General features: G+C 42.6%; 1 protein-coding gene across 4 annotated transcripts in view; it reads right to left on the bottom strand.

Moving 5' to 3' along the window:
• The window catches only part of SGCG (sarcoglycan gamma), a 195,586-nt gene that overhangs the window by 58,200 nt on the left and 116,392 nt on the right, over positions 1-20,994 (bottom strand). For all 4 annotated transcript variants that reach the window (XM_018569734.1, XM_018569735.1, XM_018569736.1 and 1 more), the window contains exon 3: positions 6,021-6,122. In XM_018569734.1, coding sequence (XP_018425236.1) covers positions 6,021-6,122 — 102 coding nt within the window. The remainder of the gene's footprint in view (positions 1-6,020; positions 6,123-20,994) is intronic.

Below are 20,994 nucleotides of genomic sequence, written 5' to 3'. Positions count from 1 at the left end.
GGGCGGGCTTCCGATAACTGCAAAAGGGCAGTGTGCGCGTGCGCACACCGGCCCCTTCCGCAGTTGTCAAACAAGCAGGCCACTAACCCGCCGAGAATCGTACGATTCCCGGCGGGTTTTCCAGCCTGCTTGTTCGACGGAAGACGTGCGACCGTACAGTAACGGTTGCATGACAGGGTAAGGCACAGCCGTCCTATGACCCAACCACCCACTGCTGACTACAACCCTTAACCCCTCCATGACCCATGCCCACCTTAAATAATGGACCACACCAGGTTGGATATAAAATGGCTGTAGCAGCCGTTTATTATAAAATATCTTTAAATATATAATTTCCGTTCAAACATTAATTATCACCATAAACAACAATTTCTCTGTAACCTATTCTTTGGCGTGAGGTCTGCGCAGGCACCACTTATTCAACCACCGAAGATCTCTGCTTACCCCCTTAAACCACTGGCCCCTAGCCGCAACCCACCGACTCAGGGACAACATTGGGAAGTAACAGCAGAGACCTCCTACACCTATTTCTGACCTCTCTCTCTGCTGAACCCGCCAGAGAACAAACGGGGCCACGCACCACGGACGCAGCCCACAGCCACCGTAGCCCGCCATGCGCAGACCTAACCAACGCCACCGAGATCCAGCCTCTGAAAGACAAGCAAGTGAATTAAAACAAGCAGTAAACAAACAAACAAAAAAAAAAAAAAAAAAAAAAAACATTAGGGAGGGAGGGCGGGAAGTGAACTGACCTTGTGCTGACTCCCAACTGCCTGGATCACCCCTCCTCCTGCTCTAACCACCCTGGATGCTCCTCCTGGACCACTTGACCCAGCCAATCACGGTAAGTGACACCCGAGCACCTTCCTTAGGCTAACTTAACCCTTTCTCTACCTGACTGCCTGCCCACCCTGTCATGCCGTCCTTTCGCCTATTCTTTTGCCTTTTGCTCCAGGACTTTCTCGCCTTCTATACACTGCACGATTATCGTACAATCGCGGGATTTCCCGCGATTCTCGTACGAGAATCGTGCAGTGTATGGGCACCTTTAGGCTGGCCATAGACCACAAGCAAAGATTCCTATTCAGTGCAACACTGTGCAAAAACAGTAATTATAGGGGCAATTATTACATTGTATTCCTCTCTAATTTTCTGCATTGACCTACTCCTAATCTCTCAGTGTCTCCAGGGCTGCTGCACAAAAATGTAACTCACTTTAAATTAATATTTGCTGTATTGTGCTCCATTCACATGAATACATGTGGTTTGGGTTAGACAGTGACTGTCACTGGATGCAGGATCGATGAGTCCACCGACCATCATCTATCCCAAATCGCATGTAATCGTACCATGTACAACTACATGCAGACTGCCGCTAAGAGATGTGGACGCTGTCACCCTGTCATTAACTTCAATGGGCACGCCAAATCTGAAAGGGACACGTGTCATTCCTGCTGTAGGCATCTGTATGTTCTCACTGCAGGACTGCCAGTGTAAATGGAGCTTAAGTCTGCCCCCCCTTCTCAACATTTAACCTATAAAGTGTTAAACCTAAAAAAGTGTCTTATTTTCACAGTATTATCTAACGAAATGCTCTGCAAGACGCTCAATTACATAAACAAAACAGAAAATAAATTAATCTATAGTTACATCTTCGGCCGATCCTTCGGCTAGCTTCGGCCCCAGGACCCCTTCGGTTCAGTAGAAACCGAAGGGCTGCTGTACGGGCTATTTACTATAGCCCGTACAGCTCCCGAACTTGGCCGAGCGGCTCAGTCGAGCCGAAGGCGTATGCCTCGTTTCGGCTGAGCCGCGCTGAAAGCTGAAGCTGGCCAAAGCTAGCCTGCTTCTGATAGCTGGGCGGGGTAGCCGGGATCTTACGATGCTATTGGCTATTGCAAATTGAAATAGCCAATAGGAATCTAGCAATGCATTCCTATGGCCAAATTACATTTTTTCCTGTTTTTTTGACGGCAGCAGAACCGCCGGCCAATAGAAAACTGTTGGGCATTGCTACAGATAATGAAAATACAAATATAACATGAACTTCATAAATGTTTATTAATAAATATATGTCCTTTGACATAAAATACCCAATTTGAGTCTGATTGTTGGTGGTGCCCCAAAGGGGATAGAAGTGGAACAAGCACTTTTGGAATTTACTATTTAAAAGGACTCATTTCATATGTATTTATGAAATAGTTGTTTTCCTTTTGTATTAATATTGACATATAGCACTTTTGTTTAATAAATATTTAGAAGTTGTGCAGCCTGCATTTCTAAATATGTGTGATCATTGTAGGTGGGGATGCTATCCTATTCTTTAATCCCTTGGGAGCCGGAGGTCTTCTTTGCTATCTAATATGGGTGGGCCCATGCTGTCCTCCCTTACAAAGCAGAACTGCTGGTTCTGTATTATACGTGATGACATCAGAGAGCTGCGACCGGCCAGGCAGCAAAGTGAAGTAGGGGGGACCAGGCGCATGGAGAGCAGAAAGCCAGCAATAGCGAGGAATAAGGCATGTGTTTACTTATTCCCTTTCCCTGGGCACCTAATCCATGCAGTACAGAGGAGACCCACTGGATGAGTAAATTTAACAGAAGCCCGGAGATGGGCTTTACTACAAACATTCCACCCAGCAAGAGTTCCACATCAATGTTAATGTTGTAATTCATAACCAGAGGTGTTTGGTACTAACTGCAAATATAATTGAGGACGCCACATAGAACTAAGGGGAAATAAAGAGAATATTCTCAACAAGATATTCATTACAATTGATTAAATGTCACAAGGGAACATACAGAGAATAAATCACACTGGATTTAGTTAAAAAGCAGCCTGCTATGATTATCAACAATTTTTAAAAGTGACATTTAATCTATTGGTCGAAATGAATGCGGAGATATGTTATTCTGCAATTAAAGAAGGAAAAATAATTCTGTAACCAGCAAGGGAAAAGATGCTAACTGTTCAAAATAAAACAGCAAGGTGAATAAGCTGCCACAGAACAATTAATTCCTTATGTCAAACAGACTGTGTAGGACAATTTAATTTGTTCAGTAAATATCTAGCTCACCAGAGAAGTACAGCGCCCCTGATTATTTTATTTACCTGACACTTCATTATCATTTAATAAAGCTATCTAGCCTTGATCTGAACAGACTTTAAAGACCAACTCTGTACTCACCTTGATCCCATTTACCCCATTCCCCCACTGAAGCAAAGCTGCAGCCTTTCACACAAAAGAAATCAATATATTGACCTTTTATCCTACACACCTTAGTTAATTTTGTTGACATTACAGATCCCCTTCACTCTCTTCTTTTCCTCTGGCAGTAGGTGGATCCTAAACGCTGCAGTGAGTCATTACTGTGCAGCCGCTCTTTGCAGCATTTTCCAGGGTGGGAGACCCTGCCACAAAGAAGTTATCACTTCTGTTCACAAGATCACAGTGCAAAATGTAATACAACTTTTGGCTGCTATGGCCGACATTTTTTTTTTTAACAGATAGGTTTTATCAATCCCCTACTCTCTCCAAAATGTAAAAAAAAAGAGTTTAGATACACTTTAATAATTGATAATAAAAACGAAAAAGTATTTTTACATACAAAGCAATATTATTCACGCACAAATTAACTGAATGTTGGAGAAGGTTTTGCCATTTGTACTCTGTAGCAGCAGGGCTGATATCAGGTAAGAATACAGGCCTTATAGTCTTTGGCTCTCCTAATAGTTACCAACCCAACCTCAACTGACGCCTCTAAATCTCTAAATTCAGCCTTGTGAAACCTCTTTCAAAAGGAGCAGCAGAGTGAAACCTCCATTTCCATCCATTGGACTTGTATTCCTATTTTCTAGTTCATTGCCCTATTCATTATAGCTCATATCTCCAAATCTTGAGTTATTGAACCTCTTATTAGGTCATGCAGTGAAATACCCCCTGTAGATAAGCAAAAGGAAGTCTGAGCTCACCTTTTTAGCCTGCTGCCTCCCGCAAACCTCACTTAAAATAAAATAGTATGTAGGGACCATATATACAAAACAGACCATTTTAAAAGAAAAAAAGATAGCCTGTTACTTTAAACCTATTTCCCTAAAATCATATTTTTTCCTAAATGCAGTTACTTCATTGCCTGTAAGCCCCAAAGGTTTAAGGCACCTACTATATATTCATCCCACTGTGGTACCCATATTAAAGGGCTCTGTCACAGCTCCCACATACCACAAGTGTGGCCTAAGGAGTTTATAGAGTGGAACCATGGAATATGGGAGGGACATGTTTCATGGGGGCTCCAGATCAGGACTAGCATATAATGGGTTTCCAGTTAGAGGACCTAATTATGCAAAACGACAAGGTAAAATTGTTTTGTGGAGACAAGGTAGTGTTATGTACAGGATTAGGCTAGCCAATGTCACTCTCTGCAATGCCGAGGAATGCCCACTGCACTTGTCGGGTCTTCTTTCAACAGATCTGACAGTCAAAACCTTAAAAATGATGGTAATGGTTTCCATCCCCCAGTGCATACAATCACTCATCTTTGTTCTCCCAAGGCTCTTTTTTTTATTACTGGATTCTCTATTTAAAAGTAATAATGGGAAATGTAGCTTTTCAGTGTACTGTGTGTCTGTCGGGGGTACCGGCACAGGTGTCCCCACACCGTATACAGGTACCCACACAGGTTGACCAAACACGTATGACCACACCGCACAAGGTAGTATGTGTTTATATACAGTTTATTTGTATTACCAACAGGACTGCAACAAGGAGGAATCAGGCCTACAAACAGGTAACAAGACTGAAAACAGGGAACAGGGTTCAGGACTGCAAGACAGGTAACAAGACTGCAAACAGGTAATGATGGCAGGATACTGAGCCATCATCCTGACTGCAGGGAGAGTTTAAATATCCTCCCAGGAAGCACCAGGTGATGGCTAAGTACTGGCAGCTGGGAGACACCCATAGGTGAGCAATGGAGCTGCAGGTTCCAGCACCACCCAGTGGTGGTCTGGTACCTAACAGCTCCTGGCTTCCTGGAGACACCTGCAGGTGGGCACAGGAACTGCAGGGCTTGTCTCCAGCGCCACCTGAAGGCGCCCTGGATCCTAACAGTGTCAGTGTGTCCCACTTAACACTGTCCCCTCTATTCTTCAATACCCTCTCTGCCTGCAGTCTCTTCTTTCCTTCTCTTTTCCCCATTTCATTTCTAGCTTTGTTTTACCTCTTTGTCTCAGACTCCTTCCTATCACCTTACCTACTTTTATACTATATATATTTGGTAATGTTCTTTTGTGATACTTTATGACATATGTTATTATGTTATTTAATAGAACCAAGTCTGAAACATCCTTGTGATGTAACCACATATAGCAAAACTAAAAAAGTTTTTGTTCTGCCAATAAATACATTAAATCAGTATTTTGCTGTTGTATGTAACTCAGAACAATACATTTACCTCCATGTCCTCCTCTACTACTGCTTGGTGCTTTCCTCTCTATGGTTTCTATTAGGGATGCACTAATATATCGGCCACCATATCGGTCGAAAATGGCACTTTTGGCTAAGTGCCATTTTTCTGCTGATACATCGGCACATCCCTGCTTTCTCTCTTCCCCGCTGGGCGCTGCTGTGTCCCAGCGGGAGGAGAGAAACTGTGACAGCTGGCCAAGCACTGTGGGAGGAGAGAGCTGTGAGCGGCCAGCGTCTCTCCTCCCACACCACTCAGCCCCGTCACAGTCCGGCAGAGCGGTGTGTGGGTGGAGACACCCCGCACTGTCACAGGAGGCTGAGCTCTCCTCCCGACAGCTGTCAGAAAGGAGAGCCAGTGCAAACACTCAGCGATCAGTGATTGCTAAGTGTTTGTAGATAATTGAGGACATAGTATGGTTACTATAGCCTCAATTATGAATGAATGGGAAGTAATCTACATCACCTCCGGTTCATTCATGATTGAAGTTATAGTAAACATACTATCTCCAAGTTATGAATGAATTGTCTATGAATACTCTTGTAAAAACTTACCACCCTTGAACGAATTTCTTTGGCATAGAGTGGATATAGGAACTCTGATTCTCCTTCAAGACGAAGACCTTCACTTGTAACTTTCAAATGCCCCATTCCAGTCTGCAGAGGAAACAAAATAAATCAAGGAACTGGTCACTCTTTTATGCTGTGATTTTATAATTTTTCACTATATATAGACAACAGTAATAACAGTGAAAAAAATTACTTTGCATATTTTTTTCTGTAACCACAAGGACAAACTAATGACAGCACACATTGAACGAATTAGACTGATTTACAGGTGCATTTACATTTTATTTTGGTTTGTCTGTGAAGGTTCTCAATTATCCAGGTCATAGCTAGCAGTAGTTGATCACATTTAACTGGACCTGTTCTGTAACCTTGAATATGTTTTGTAGCTTATCCTAGCCACTTCTTCAGTTGTGATGAGTGTCAGGAAAATACCCCAGCCTTTAAATTATTATTTTTTAAGTAATAAAAGTTTATGAAGGTTTTCAGATAAGACATAAAGAAAAAATGGGTAAAACAATATTGCAGTATGATGTGCAGTACAGCTTAAAACCCAATGGGAAAAGAACTCCCCGCCACAGTTGGGATGCAGACAAACCTTATTATTTTTATTATTATTCTTTTAACATCTCTATCCTGGTGTTTTGACAACAATCCACACCCTCAGCCATGTGAATTAAAGGTTTGAACACATAGGCTAGGTTCACACCAGCCTCCCTGGACACACGGTCCTGTACAATGCAGGCAGCGTTTGCCGCACGCCCCCATTGGGGTGACATCCGCACGACAATCTCAGAAAAAAAGTACAAGTACCTTATTTTTGTGATACACGATGCACGGCTGTTTTAACCGGCGCGACTGGGGTGCCATTAGGAAATACTAATGGCATCCACAGCGCGCTCGGTTCAAACCTTGGCAATTTCTTACTACGTGTCAATCCGCGCAGTAAGAATTGTGCACGATTGCAACGCCGTGAGGTGTCAGCTAGTTGTGAACATAGCCTTATGCAGACTTCTTGACACCACAGATTGGATTCTGTATCTAAAACAGGGTGGTTCCACAGCTTTCACACCTCCCATTATGTCCTTGGGTAATCAACATCATTCTGAATTGAGGAAGCTAGCCGGATGACCAGCGAAAAATACAGAAGTTCCAGCTGCTTTGATTTATTTTTTACAGATTTATTTTTACAGTTAATTTATTTAGTCACCTTCCCCTTTCACCCCAATGCCTTTTGACCAAAATCACTCGTTGTTAAGGTGTCAGCTTTTACCAAAACAATGGAACTCTACAATCTGCCCCTCTAGCTCAATGGATTTCAAAACATTTACTAACAACTGTGTAGTTTGAGGCTACAACTACTTCTATATGAAGTTAATAGATGATTAATTATGCTATATGGTTGCTGGTAAGTTTTATGGATCTGATAAATCAAATTTAATACAAATACTCAACTCGGTGTGGCCAACTTTAGTATATAATGCCAAGTCCTCTGAGACAGATGGTCTGACATACAATGCAGTAAGTTGACCATAACATGGAGAGTGTCAGAAATTTCCCCTTTGATGCCTTGAACAAATGAGGGAAAAAGTATCCCCAACCCTGCTGTGTTTGGGTAAGCTCACTGTATATTGCCACACAACCTGGCAAAAGTCAGCTTGAATGGCTGTCTATGGCTACATTCAGACTTGAGCATAGAAAGTGAAAGCAAAGTAAGGAGTGTTTTATTGCAAATAGACATTTGAGAAAAACACTGTTTGATGGTGGCATCATCACAATCTATGTCTGTGTCTAGCTTTAGACTGATAACTTCTCTTTAAAGCGGACCTTTACACTCAAAAACCAAAAATTCTACCAATGCATCCCTCTATGTATCATTGTAAATAATAACATAGACATGTCATGTGTCAAATGCTGTTATTAGGAAAAACCTACACTTGCAGAGCATTCACTTCCTGCTTTGAAAAGTTTGCTAAAGCAATGCACATTGGGATTGCCTTTTCATCAGCTGAGCACTGCCTGGAAATCTGATCTGTATCCTCACGAGATCTCAGGGAAAAACATTTTCCTTCTTTGAGATAATGTGCATAGTTACATGTCCTAGTCACATGTGACAAAAATCCAGGAAGTAAAAGGAGAGCTAGTAATCTGCCCTTAGTTAAAATGGCCACTGCTAGAAGACTGGGGAAGAAAAGAGAAATAAGGTATACAAAGAATAGAAACCCGGCAATTATCTAGAAGAATGTGTTTGTAGATTGTCATTACTAAACATTTCTAAAGGTGTGTTTGTTTTTATTTTAAAGATATGGGTAAAGGTCCGCTTTAAAGGTTTATATATGAATTGTTATTTGCACATGAAAATGCCCTGGATTTAATGGAACTGTATAAGTCATCAAAAAAGGTATGCACGGGTACTTATAGACTTTTTTTGTACCCTTTTTGTAATTCTAGGCTAGGAAATTGGCTCTGCTACCCGGTAGGGGTCCCTGAATATCAAGACTGGCTAAACCAAATTACAAATCTTTTGGCAAATAGGATAGACCACACATGTGAACTGTGAATTTAGCTGTTTGTGTACAGATTTGCATTATGCTGGTCCTGTTTGGTCCAATCCAAGTCTCTGCTGAAAAGAGACCAGCCTACTCTTGCTTGTCTTATTATATTTTTCAGTGATTGCAGATGAGATTTTGTTATGGTTGGTGCACATGAAGTATTTATGATCTAATTAGAAGAATTGACAATTCACCAATATTATTATTATTGTAATTCAGGATATATATAACGCCAACAGTTTGCACAGCACTTTAAGAAAGACATTACAGTTACGATACACTTCAAGACAAGGTTGTTAGAAGGGCTCTGCCCCTGAGAGATTTCAATCTAAAAGTGAGGGTCAAATGATACAAAACGTGGTAGCTGTGTGGGAATGAGTTGGTTGAGAAAGTAATAGTTCGGCGGTTAGGTAGAGATAAGATAGGCTTCCCTGAAGAGATGAGTTTTCAGGGATCGCCTAAAGGCAGACAGAGTAGGAGATAGCCAGACAGTTTGGGGTAGGGAGTTCCAGAGAATGGGAAGCTAGAGAGCAGGAGGTCTTGGGAAGAGGAGTGAGAATGGGAGGAGTGAGAGATACAGTAGCTGTGCTATCAATCTCAATGGAAAAGTTGGGTGAATGTGCACAGGGGGAGGAAATATCATGAGCTCAGTTTTTAACAAATTGAATTTTAAGAAGTGGTGTGACATCCAGTCTGATATGTCACTTAGTAAATTAATGATATGCAAGGACACCGAAGAGGTGAATTGGGGAGAGAGATATTTGTGTGTCATCAGCATAGAGATGGTATTGGAAGTAGGGATGTTCAGATACCAAGTATCATACTCGGTACAAGTACAGGTACAGATACTCTTCCAGCTCCAAGACCAAACTAGAGGACTAAACTAGAGAAAAATTCAAAAGTTAGGAGGCAGCTGTCATTTTTGGAGCATACGGAGCTCCTGGGATTTGTGCATCCCGGTTTTAATGTATGATTTTGTAAATAAATATATATTAGGGAGGCACTGATACCTTTTTTTCAAGTACAAGTACTGATAGTTGTCCAAGTACTCACAGATACAAGTACTGATACATTTTTGTTTATTGTCATGTGACAGTTTTTCTAAAACAATACAGACTAATGATGTCAGGACAGTGGTGGAGCGCCAGAGCCAGGTCCCAGGTGCAACCGCTGCAACCCTGGTAGTTCTGGTGAAAATGCCAAGTATCGGCACTGGTATCTGAACATCCCTAATTGGAAGCCATGCAAGGTTGTTACCTGACCAAGGGAGGAGGTGTAGATAGAGAAAAGAAGGGGTTCCGGGACAGAGCCTTATGGGACCCTAACGGAAAGAGAAAGAGGAGAGGAGGAGGTAAATTTGTAGGTGACACTAAAGAAGTGCTTAGAGGAGGAGAACCATGAGAGCGCAAGTGGAGGCCAAGCAAGTGGAGTTTCTTGAGAAGGACCGGGTGGATAACTGTTTAAAGCAGCAAAAAGGTCTAATAGCAAGAGAAAAGAGTAGTGAAAATAGTTTTTAGCAGTTAGTTAGTGACTTGTGAGTTTTAGAAGCGCAGTTTTAGGGGAGTATAGTGGGTGAAAGCAAGGCTGTAAGGGGTCTAGAAGGTTGTTATCAGTAAAATGGCAGCTTAGGCGGTTGTAAATTAGGCACTCTAGGAGTTTGGAGGTGAACAGGAGTAAGGTGATTGGTCTGAGATTGTTCAGGTTTGTGGGGTCCAGTGAGAGTTTTCTTGGTATGGGGGTGACCTGTGCATTTTTTAAAAGGGAGGGGAAGATGCTATTAGAGAGGGAAAGATTGAAGATGTGAGTAAGAGTGTGTAGGACAGATCAAGAGGGTGACCAGCATAATGGTGAGGGAATGGGGTCCAGGGGGAAGGTGGCGAGTGACGAGGCGGGTGTCAGAGAAAAGCTTTGCAACCTCCTCTGTAGTGACAGAGTCAAAAGGGGAAAATAACAAATGCAGTGGTGGACCTGATATGTTAATTGAGGAAGATGACTGGACAGTGGAGATCCTCTAGTGAGGATGAGAGCGAGCTGTTGCAGACAGAAGTGGACAGGTCAGGGCCGAACAAGGATGAGATTTTCTCATAGAGGTAGTCAGCAGCAGAGTAGAAATGGGAAGGGTTGAAGTGGCAAAGTTTTCTCTGGGTAACATTTTGCTGGTTGGGGGAATTTGGGGTTAGGGAGGGTTGGAGAGGTTGCAAGAAGTGCAGAGGCAAGAAAACACAAGATCTAGTATATTGCCATTAAAGTGAGTAGGAATATGTATCCACTGTGTTAGGTCAAAAGAAGAGTTTAGGTTGAGAAGATAAGTGGTAGTTGGGGTGTTAACATTAACGGCAATGTTAAAGTTCCAAGAATGATAGTGGGTAATTGAGAGGAGAGAAAGTGGAGTAGCCAGGCAGGCATGTCATGAACAAAGTGAGATCGGTACAGGAGGCCAATAAACCATAGCAAGCCTTAGAGAAACTGGAGAAAATAGGCGAATAAAATGGCCACTACACTACCTTATGATTTGATCTGCGTGATCTGTGGAGAATCATGACATTGACGATTTCATGCAATGGTGTTTCATGAACTGTATAATTCTCTACATAATGGGCACATCTGCATGCATGTATTTAGACAAATAAAAAAGAAAGTCCGCAGGACACCAATACACTGTGTTGTCTCAGCATGTACATTGTGCAGTGCTGCCTACCTTTCTGGGCATATCAGCTAAATGGACATTCACAGCAGCAGAAGTACCTCCTGACATAATATCATATAAAACAGAATGCTTACCCTTTCCCATTCCATAAGACTCCACCCATTTTTTTAAAGCTTTTTCTTTATTGGGGACTTTTCTGCCAAATGAAGGATAGTTTTGAGGTATGACACTAGAGGTCATTAGTAAACTTGTTAGTAAGGGTGCAAAATATTTTAAGACTGAACCTAATGGTAAAAGCACTGTAGGTTTTAATTCAAAGACAGTTAAATTAAATATCATGTGTGCTGTTTATGCATCCCGTGTGTGTGTGTGTTTTTGTTCACTCTTTAATGTCCTTATACCAAGTTTTATATCAATTCTATTGCTTGTCAAGTGTTAACCTGTCAAAAACCCGCTTGCTTATGCAGCTGCGGCAGTGTGTTGTATGCTGGGGGTAAATTTGCCCATTAGTTGGGCAATGCAAAACGGTAATTTCTTTGGCACTACAGTACTAACAGCTGTAAGTGGGTTACAGACAAACGGCTACAATGGCTTTTGAAGAGAAAATCTAGGTTGCAAAACAGCAGTGGTGAGCTAGAAACTTTTGTAAAGAAATCAGTATCTTGTAATGGATGTCTAATCAAACTAAAGTGTTTTTACCTTAAAGTGAAACTTTAGGTAAACAGCTAAGTACACAGTTGACATATGTATACATTTACTTGCAAAGCAATTGTTTGATCAACACACATTTTATGCACAGGACAGCCAGATATGTGACAAATGTTGTTTCTGACTAAGCAATCCATCCTCCTGGTTTAGCAATTCTGCTTCCAATGTTAATTCTCTATCCCCAGCCTCCTCACTGGACAGTGAATCACCATCATCTAGGGAACAGGTGGCTGAAATAGGAAACGTTAATTATATATATGCTATGCAAGGGGGTCCTGTCCTTTATAGGTGTTATATTGTGCTCAGGATGTTGCTACCTAAGGTGAAGTTTCAGCTGCATGTTTTCTGCCTGGCAGAAGCCACAGATCATAGGACAAAGGTGTAATAAGGGTGTGTGTGTAAGCCTAGCAGTTAGTTTGGGTTTGACTGGACAGGCTCGGGCATAGAAAGCCCAATATAAAACTACCTGTAAAAGCCCATGCAGGACCTTGCTCAAAATTGTGTGTGGCTTTACTGTCTATGGCTTTACTACTGTCTATGGCTTTACTGGGCGACTGGCCAAATTGTGATGGCTAGACGACTGGATCAGAGCAACTCCAAAACTGCAGCTCGTGGGATGTTCCCAGTCTGCAGTGGTCAGGAAATACTTAAAGTGGTCCAAGGAAGGAAAACAGTTGAACCGGCGACAAGATCATGGGCGGTCAAGATACATTGTTGCACATGGAAGGCTGACCTGTGTAGTCCAATCTAATAGAAGAGCTACTGTGACTCAAATTGCTGAAAATGCTGGTTCTTATAGAAAAGTGTCTGAACACACAGTGCATCACATTATGTTATGTATGGGTTTGTTTAAGTGCCTACAATGGCCACATGGGCATCAAAACTGGACCATGGAGTGATGGAAGAAGGTGGGCTGGTCTGATGAGTCACACTTTCTTTTACATCATGTGGATGGCCAGGTGGGTGTGTGTCACTTACCTGGGGAAGAAAGGGCACCAGGATGCACTATAGGAAGAAGGCAAGCTGGTGGAGGCAGGGTGTTGCTTTGAGCAATGTTCTGCTGGGAAACCTTGGGTCCAGCCATTCATGTGAATATTACTTTGACACATACACCCCTTCGTGGAAACACTATTCCCTGATGGCAGTGGCCTCTTTTAGCAGGATAATGCATCCTGCAACACTGCAAAAATGGTTCAAGGAGGGTTTGAGGAACAAAACAATGTGTTTGAGGTGTTGACTTGGCCTCCAAATTCAACAAATCTCAATCCAATCAAGCATCTGTGGGATGAGCTGGAAAAAAAAGCCTGATCCATGGAGGCCCCACTTCACAACTTATAAGACTTAAAGGATCTGCTACTGACAACTTGGTTAAAAAAGATACCACAGCATACCTTCAGAGGTCTAGTGTAAACTATGCATTGACCGGTTAGAGCCATGGGGGGAGCTACTCAATATTAGGCAAGTGGTCATAATGTTATGGCTGCTCGGTGTATATTCATACTGCTGTGAAAGGAACATCAGAACTTTAAGATTAGTTCAACGTGCAAATAAGCTGACAGAGACAAAAACAGCTTTACACCAAGAACAGGTGGAAATCAAGGTAGCACAAAATATGCAGCAGCGGCGTATACATTATCTCCCAAACAAGGCAGTCCGAACACTCAGCTTTGCTCCCGTGATTAATACAAGCAACCACTAACTACCCAGAATGCCATCAGAGATCTCCTCATACTGTTTTGCATGCATTTCCAAGGTAAGGAATCTATTGTGTCTTTGTAAGCTGTGAGTCATCCAACCAGCCAGTTTAAAACCTGTCGTTAGTCCACAGTCAGTCATCATCAGCATACTACTCTGATAAGTCAGTCCTGCAACAGTGCATTAAGTCGGATCCCGGTGCTGGGAGACATCATAGTGTCTGAACACTTCAGACTGTGGGGAAGTGGAGGTATTGCAGCTAGTGTTATCACCATGTTTCGCATACCATGTTGCAAACGTAATCAAGGTGTCTGTTTTAGTAGAAGTGTGGGCACAGGCCAAATATTTAATTTCCTAAAATGACCACCTGACCAACATTCATGGATTCCAAGGGCATAGCCCTTCATAAGACCCATTGTCCACCAGTGTAATTGGTTCAGCTGGAACCCTTACTCCATCTATGTCACTACTAATAGTAGTCTATGCCCCTAGAATACAGAACTGTTGGGGGGCCTCTTTTACCTGATGGGACTAGGGCAACTGCCCTATTTTTATTATGGTGAAAGTGGACATGCCTGGAAGGGAAAACCTTATACTGTGTTATGAGGAATGTGTGAGTATGAAGTATGAAGCCAAATGATAACTTTTCTCTTGTCTGTTATCTTTGCGTTTGTGTGTGTGTGTGTATACCTGCAATATTATAGACAAGTGACAGCTATTAGAGTATCCTTTTTGGAAGACCTTTTCTTTGTGCAACCAGTCTGAGCTGTGTTAGTCTGTCTGTATGACAGGGCACGGGGGTGATAAAACAAGATGTCTAATAGGCCATACTGACACAGTCTTCCCAGAAGAAGAGGATACTCCTGTTGACCTCAGTGACAGCTTTATAGTCACTTTTCGCCCGGTGCCCGCGCCCCTGCTGCACCCCCGGTTGTTACGCCACTGGGTGACACCAACAATCTGCAAGAGTGATGACACAAGCTATAAGTTTAAATGTAGAAAGGACACATTTCTCATTTAAACACTTATCTAATGTACAGTTTAGAAGATCGGGTCTTTTGTTCTGGATCAATCATAGTGTCACCTCTAAACTAGACAATACATTACAGGGAAATGTGCGGGGATTCTAATATTGCATCATTTCAGTGTAATTAATCAGTCAGTGCGTTATATACAACTATTGCTTTTTGACAGGTGAATTCCTTTATTTTGTTAACAACCTTCATCTAAGATTAAAAAAAAAAAAGTATGTTGACACATTCCCTAGAAAAAGTCAGCCACAAATCATGACAAGTGGTAACAGAGGACTATTAAGAGATATGAGAAGTGCTGCATAAATTGTCAGCGCTATATAAGCCGAGCCGAAGCATATGCCTTCAGCTCGGCTGAGCCGATTGGCCGCCTTCGGCTGCTTTACGGGCTATTGTGAATAGCCCGTACAGCAGCCCTTCGGTCCGACTGAACCGAAGGGCTCCAGCGGCCGAAGAGAGCCGAAGGATCAGCCGAAGCTATTATTTAAAAGTAAATTTTAGTGCACAAAAACACAATGCCCATTTTATTTGTAAAGTATATAAACTGAGGTTATGATGAATGAATAGATACCTAACATGCTCAGATTAAAAATTGTGTGCGTCTGTGAAACAGGGACAAATTATGGTACCCCAAATTGTACATAAGCTCAGTGCCGTCCATCCGTTTTTTTACTACGGGCGGACGGCAAGTGGTTAAAAGCTTGTGCAGGTCATCAATTTACAGATATCTGTGAATATTGGCTCCAGAATTATTGCTCTCACTCTGGCACACGCAGCAATACCTAACATGTGTGGCGTGATCGTCATTTCCGTACATAGGCGCTCCCAATTCGTATTTCTGTTAATACTCGTGCACTCGAGGCGGGGGACCTTTTTATTATTTTTACATTTACTTTATTTGATCTTATTTTTTTAAAACTTTTTTTTTAACTTTACTTTATTGCTATCACATAAGGGGGCTTAAAACTCTTACATACTCTTTAAGGTTACACTAAGGGGTCTAAAAGCACATTTACAATCCAAAATAGCTATTGGAGCGCAGATCGCAATCCAAAATAGCTATTGGAGCGCAGATCGCAATCCAAAATAGCTATTGGAGCGCAGATCGCCCGCAGGAGGGTAAGCAAGGCAGGGCTGTGGGGGTCACACTTTACTGGCCCCAGGGGCGTAACTAGAAATCACAGGGCCCCATAGCAAAATTTTGTATGGGGCCCCGTGATTGCTAGTTATGCCACTTGCAGAGCCCACCTGATCTACCAAACAGCCCACCTGAGAGTGACCCTGCAGAGCCCACCATAGACTCTCTCTAGTGGGCTCTGCAGGGTCTCAGATGGGCTGCACACCTCTTGCCTGTCAGCGCTGTCCGTCTCTGTAGTCGCCGGGCCCTGCGTCCTCTTCTATCGAAGGGGCCCCGCCTCCTCTTACATCACTGGTCCCACCTGCTCTTAGGTCGCTGGCCAGTGATGTAAGAGGAGGCGGGGGTTGCTCTTAGGCGGGCCCCGCCTCCTCCTTCACTGCGAACGATGGCCTCTTCTGCTGTAGCTGCTGGCTGTCACTGACACAGCTCTGCCGCGGCTGTGAGGGGAAACACCGTTGCTGAGATGTGTCAGTGACAGCCAGCACCCTTACATGCCATAGCGACCCAGGCGGCCCACACGGCATCAGAGGGATGCCCTGGCCTGGGCCCCCCTGTGCCCGGGCCCCATAGCGGCCGCCTGGGTCCCTATGGCGATTGTTAAGCCACTGACTGGCCCCTGGAAGCGACTGTAAAGCCGACAGTCAGCTTTGCAAATGTAAACAGATGTAAACAAAGTCTGTAAGGGGCCCGCTGCCAGTGACATATGAGATACATCCGTGGCAGCAAAAGGGTAAAAAGTTTTAGTTTCCTGCAGAATCAGCTGGTCCCCTGAGCACTGGCCCTGATATCCTGTTTTAGGGTCCTTTCCCTTGCCGGGTCTCATGGAGCCACCCTTGTGTGTGCAAGTAAGCTGTGTGTGTCTCCACAAACAAACAGGCACAGCATCGCAGAGAAAATAACTCCTTTCCCTCCTCACTCCTCCTTCATCCCTTCTCTAAACTAGTAGACAAACATTTGCTGGAGTCTGTGCTCTGCCCCTTGCAATCTTGCACTGGACAGGAAAATCAGGGAAGCTGAGCTGAGAGAGTTGGAGTCAGCTGTTCAGAAACAGGATGACTGTAAGTACTTGGGCAAACATTTTAAGAAATCATTTGTTGGGCAATGTATATTTGTTCTATGTGGATTCATTATTGGAAAAAAAATTTGAAAGTTTAATACTGTACTACTTGAAATGCAGTAGAAAAAGATCAGGTTAGTAACCTACAGGTACCCTCTGGCAGGGCTGTATAAATCTCAGGACTGGTCAGAAAGAAATAGAACTAATTTGGCAGGAAAACCAGCTCCCTTATACAGTATGTATACAACTGCGCATTTGGCGGTTTGCTTTAAAATCTCAGCTTTAAAAAGAAACTTCAAAATCAGCAGTATTTTCTTCCCCATAGCTACATGCTTAGTATAATGTTCTACAACAGAAAGCAGCCGTTGTGTATTAAGTTTAATCACACTTCTCTACTAAGAGCTGCTGCATATTGCAGGTACCTGAGAGCATATTTGTTTTTTTACTCACATTAAATTGTAATTAACACAGTGATATATAAAAAAAAAAAAATCTCCATTAATCTGCTAACAGTAAACGTTAATGCCAGCACTACATTAAAACTAATGTGTTAGTGCTGTGCTGGTAACAATTTAACATTTGGGACTTAAGTATTGTTACTAATTTTGACTGCTCTACATAAAAAGTAACCGCTCCTTATGTTCAGCTTTATCTGCTGGAATAATTAGGCAAATGGATTGAGTAGGAGGGTTTGTGACATTAGAGACTGCGCACTTGAATGTACCTCAATGTATAACTGTATTCTCACGAACATTTTACAGTTGTACTCGTCCCTACAGCCTAAGAACACAAATGCCAGTATTTTTAAAGCTGAGCTTTGGGATAAGCAACTATTGTCTACATACAAGAGGCATGTGTATGGAACTAGGAGGGTGTGCAGGTAAGGCGAGTATATGGGGGGTAGGGGGATGCCCATTGCAGGCACTGTAATTTTGCCCTGTGAGGGCAAGGTGACAGTTTTGCTTTAAAGCTAAAATGCAGGCACACAACTATAAATGCAGCTTCAGTACATATACACAAAGTGTTTACCTGTCAAAGGATTTGTAATTTTATTTAGCAAGCCTTCCAATCCAGGCAGCAATGCCAAACAAAATAGTCAGGCTGGTCACCAAACGTTTGCCTACTGCAGTCCTATGATTACACAATTAAGTTCACAGATGAAGCCATTGTGCTGCTCTCTTTAATGATGTTCACACTGTCCCTTGCCAACAAAGCACTTTGTGTGTGAAATGCGTCAAGGCTCCTTATCTTGTGTGTATCAGTAAACTTAACTTAAGCAGTAAGCAATGTGGACACTGTTCTTTGGATTTCTTTGGATGTGCATAACCACACTCAAATTGTTTACTGAAAGCACTTCGCAAAGCAGTAGAGCCCTGATTGGCCAAGAGTGCTGCTTCTACTTCCAACATGAGCGGTTCTGTGCCAGGGACTACAGGCGCCCTATATAAGGATAGACATGTGCGATTCGTTTCGTCCCGAAACAAAATTTGGACAAATTTTTGGAAATTTGGACATTCGGATGATTCCCAATTTCCGAATTACAGATATAACGAATGCAAACGAATCCGAATTTCCGTTTCCGAAATTCGTTAGCATTAGTTCGTTCGAACATTCGTTTCATTTTAATTTTATTCATTGCAGCAAAGTGACATTAGAGAAGGAGAAAAACATTTTTTCCCCCTCTCAAATGTCACTTTGCTGCAACGAATGAACGAATGAACGAAACGAATAAGAAACGAAAACTAAATAACACAATATCCGAATCAAAACAAAACTAAACTAAACAAATTTTTTTGCCAGTGCACATGTCTATATGAGGACAGATCCAGGTATCTACTCTATTTCAATGCAAACATATTTTCATGACTAGATAAAAGTGAGTTTGTAAATGTGCCAAGAGTTCGGATTTACAATGAACTGTATTTATCCGTGGCTTATTTGCTATAAGGCCTGGTTCACACCTAGGCAATTGCAGTTTTAGAGCTGTTTGTCATTTTTTTTGCGCAATTTTGCATAGTTCTGGATCTATGTCCGTCTGGGGTCCATACGTCTGCCCCTCCACGTGGTCCCACATTTAAAGGGAACCACGGCGTGATGGTCAGAACCTTGTGTTCACAATGTTGTTCACTAACTTGTTGTTTTTGCTTTTGTTCCCCCCCTCTTCTCTACACTCCCTTCTCTCCCCATCGTGACGCAGAGTGCCAGCACGTCATCTGGTATGTACCTTCTACAGCACCCCACCCTCCACCGTAATTATGTCCTCACATATTAATATCCTATCACTTAATGTAAAAGGTCTCAATTCTCCACGTAAAAGACATACTGCCTTTCGTCAGTTCCATTCTTCCAAAATGGGCATAATCTGCCTACAAGAAACACATTTTTCAATCTCCTCCCGCCCCCTCTACTTTCACCCTCATTACTCACAAATATACATGGCCAATGACCAAACTAAACATAGAGGTGTGCTGATAGGCTTCAAGAATTCCACACAATTTAACTGCACCAAAGAGATCCCAGACCCTTCAGGGCGCTACCTTGTCCTCATGGTACACTGTGCGATCGCGAAGTCACCATAGTCACCTACTATGCACCCAACTCCAAACAACTCCCCTTCTTCAAACACCTCCTGGCAGTCGTTAGTACCCATCAACAAGGCACTCTTCTCTTATGTGGAGACTCTAATTCAACTATATACCCGAGTCTAGACAGGTCAAATACAAACACACCGTCAACTGAAAACCCCAAAGCTTTTCGTACACTCCTTTCCCAATACTCGCTAATAGATTGCTGGAGGGAACTACACCCTTCCTCCAGAGAATACACCTTCTACTCAAATCCACATGATTCGTTCTCCAGAATCGATCACTTCTTTGTTTCGCACTCCACCCTCCCGACAGTGGTCGAGTCACGTATAGTCCCGTTCTCGTGGTCTGACCACCAGGGGGTGACCCTTTTGTTGTCCTCCCTCTGGTCGGCCCATACAGATCGTTCCTGGAGTATGAATGACTCTCTCCTTGCTGACAAGTCTAACGAATTAACCATACAAGCTGCTATACAGGAATACATTCTTCATAACACAACCCCAGATATTTCACCCGTCACACTTTGGGAAGCACATAAACCAGTTTTAAGGGGAACATGCATCCGAATAGCCTCTACCTTAGAAAAAAAACTGAAATTGACCCTTTGTGTGCACCTATGTGTGCATGCGCTCTATGTTGGAGTGTATGTACTAACTGTATTTCTATAATTGGAAAAAAACTAATAAAAATCTTATGAAACTAAAAAACACTTGAAATTCGCAATACATAAGGATGTCTATGGGACCAAAACTGTGCGACATCTGCCTGAAAATAGTTCCTGCATCTTTCTGCACAACAGACGATATCGCACATTCGACACAACGCCTAGGTGTGAACTGTCACCATTAACTATGGGCTCTTTTTGTGCGTTATCGCCACGAATCCCAACGATAATATATAGATTGTCTTGCTGCACTCCTTACCGGTATACTTCAACCCGCTGAAGCCAGGTGGGTGCTAGAAGTGACCATGGATGGCACCGTGAAAAAACTTCAAAGTAAAACAAGAATGTCACCAGCACTCCAAGATAGATGAAATCAGCCCATTTAATGACTCAGCATGTCGCAGTGCAAGCGCTTTCGGGGGCCTCGCGGGGTCCCCTTCATCAAGCTCAGAATGACAATACCCGCAATAAAATTGGTGTAAACCAGGCCCAAAACATTGCAGGTACATGCCCATGTGGAAAACAGTGATAATTCTGATTTTGAGGCTATTCTCTGCAGTTATAAAAAAGTGCTTTTTGCACCAAAGATATTCAAAATATTAATAAAGTACAGAATGCAAGATGCAGATCTATTACCAAATAAAGGTCACAGCTTTAACGGATGATTTGCTGTGTTATTGCTGATCGTGCATGTTTCAAGATGCCCACAAGTAATTCATCACGGTCTGTGGTCTTATAAAATATGTATCTTTTGGTCTCATAAATCAGTATCAGCATCAAGTCTCAAGCTTGCTACAGCTATCCAGAAAAAAGCTCGAGTGGTAAAAGGTAGCCACTACCACAATGCAATGCAATGCAGGTGAGGATATAAATGAAAAGGATCAA

The sequence above is a fragment of the Nanorana parkeri genome, unplaced genomic scaffold (genome assembly GCF_000935625.1).
Source record: "Nanorana parkeri isolate BGI_ZX_2015 unplaced genomic scaffold, ASM93562v1 scaffold1384, whole genome shotgun sequence".
In the NCBI taxonomy this organism is placed as follows: Eukaryota; Metazoa; Chordata; class Amphibia; order Anura; family Dicroglossidae; genus Nanorana; species Nanorana parkeri.
The sequence above is the reverse complement of the archived record's forward strand: the minus strand, read 5'-3'. Positions and strand labels throughout refer to the sequence as shown.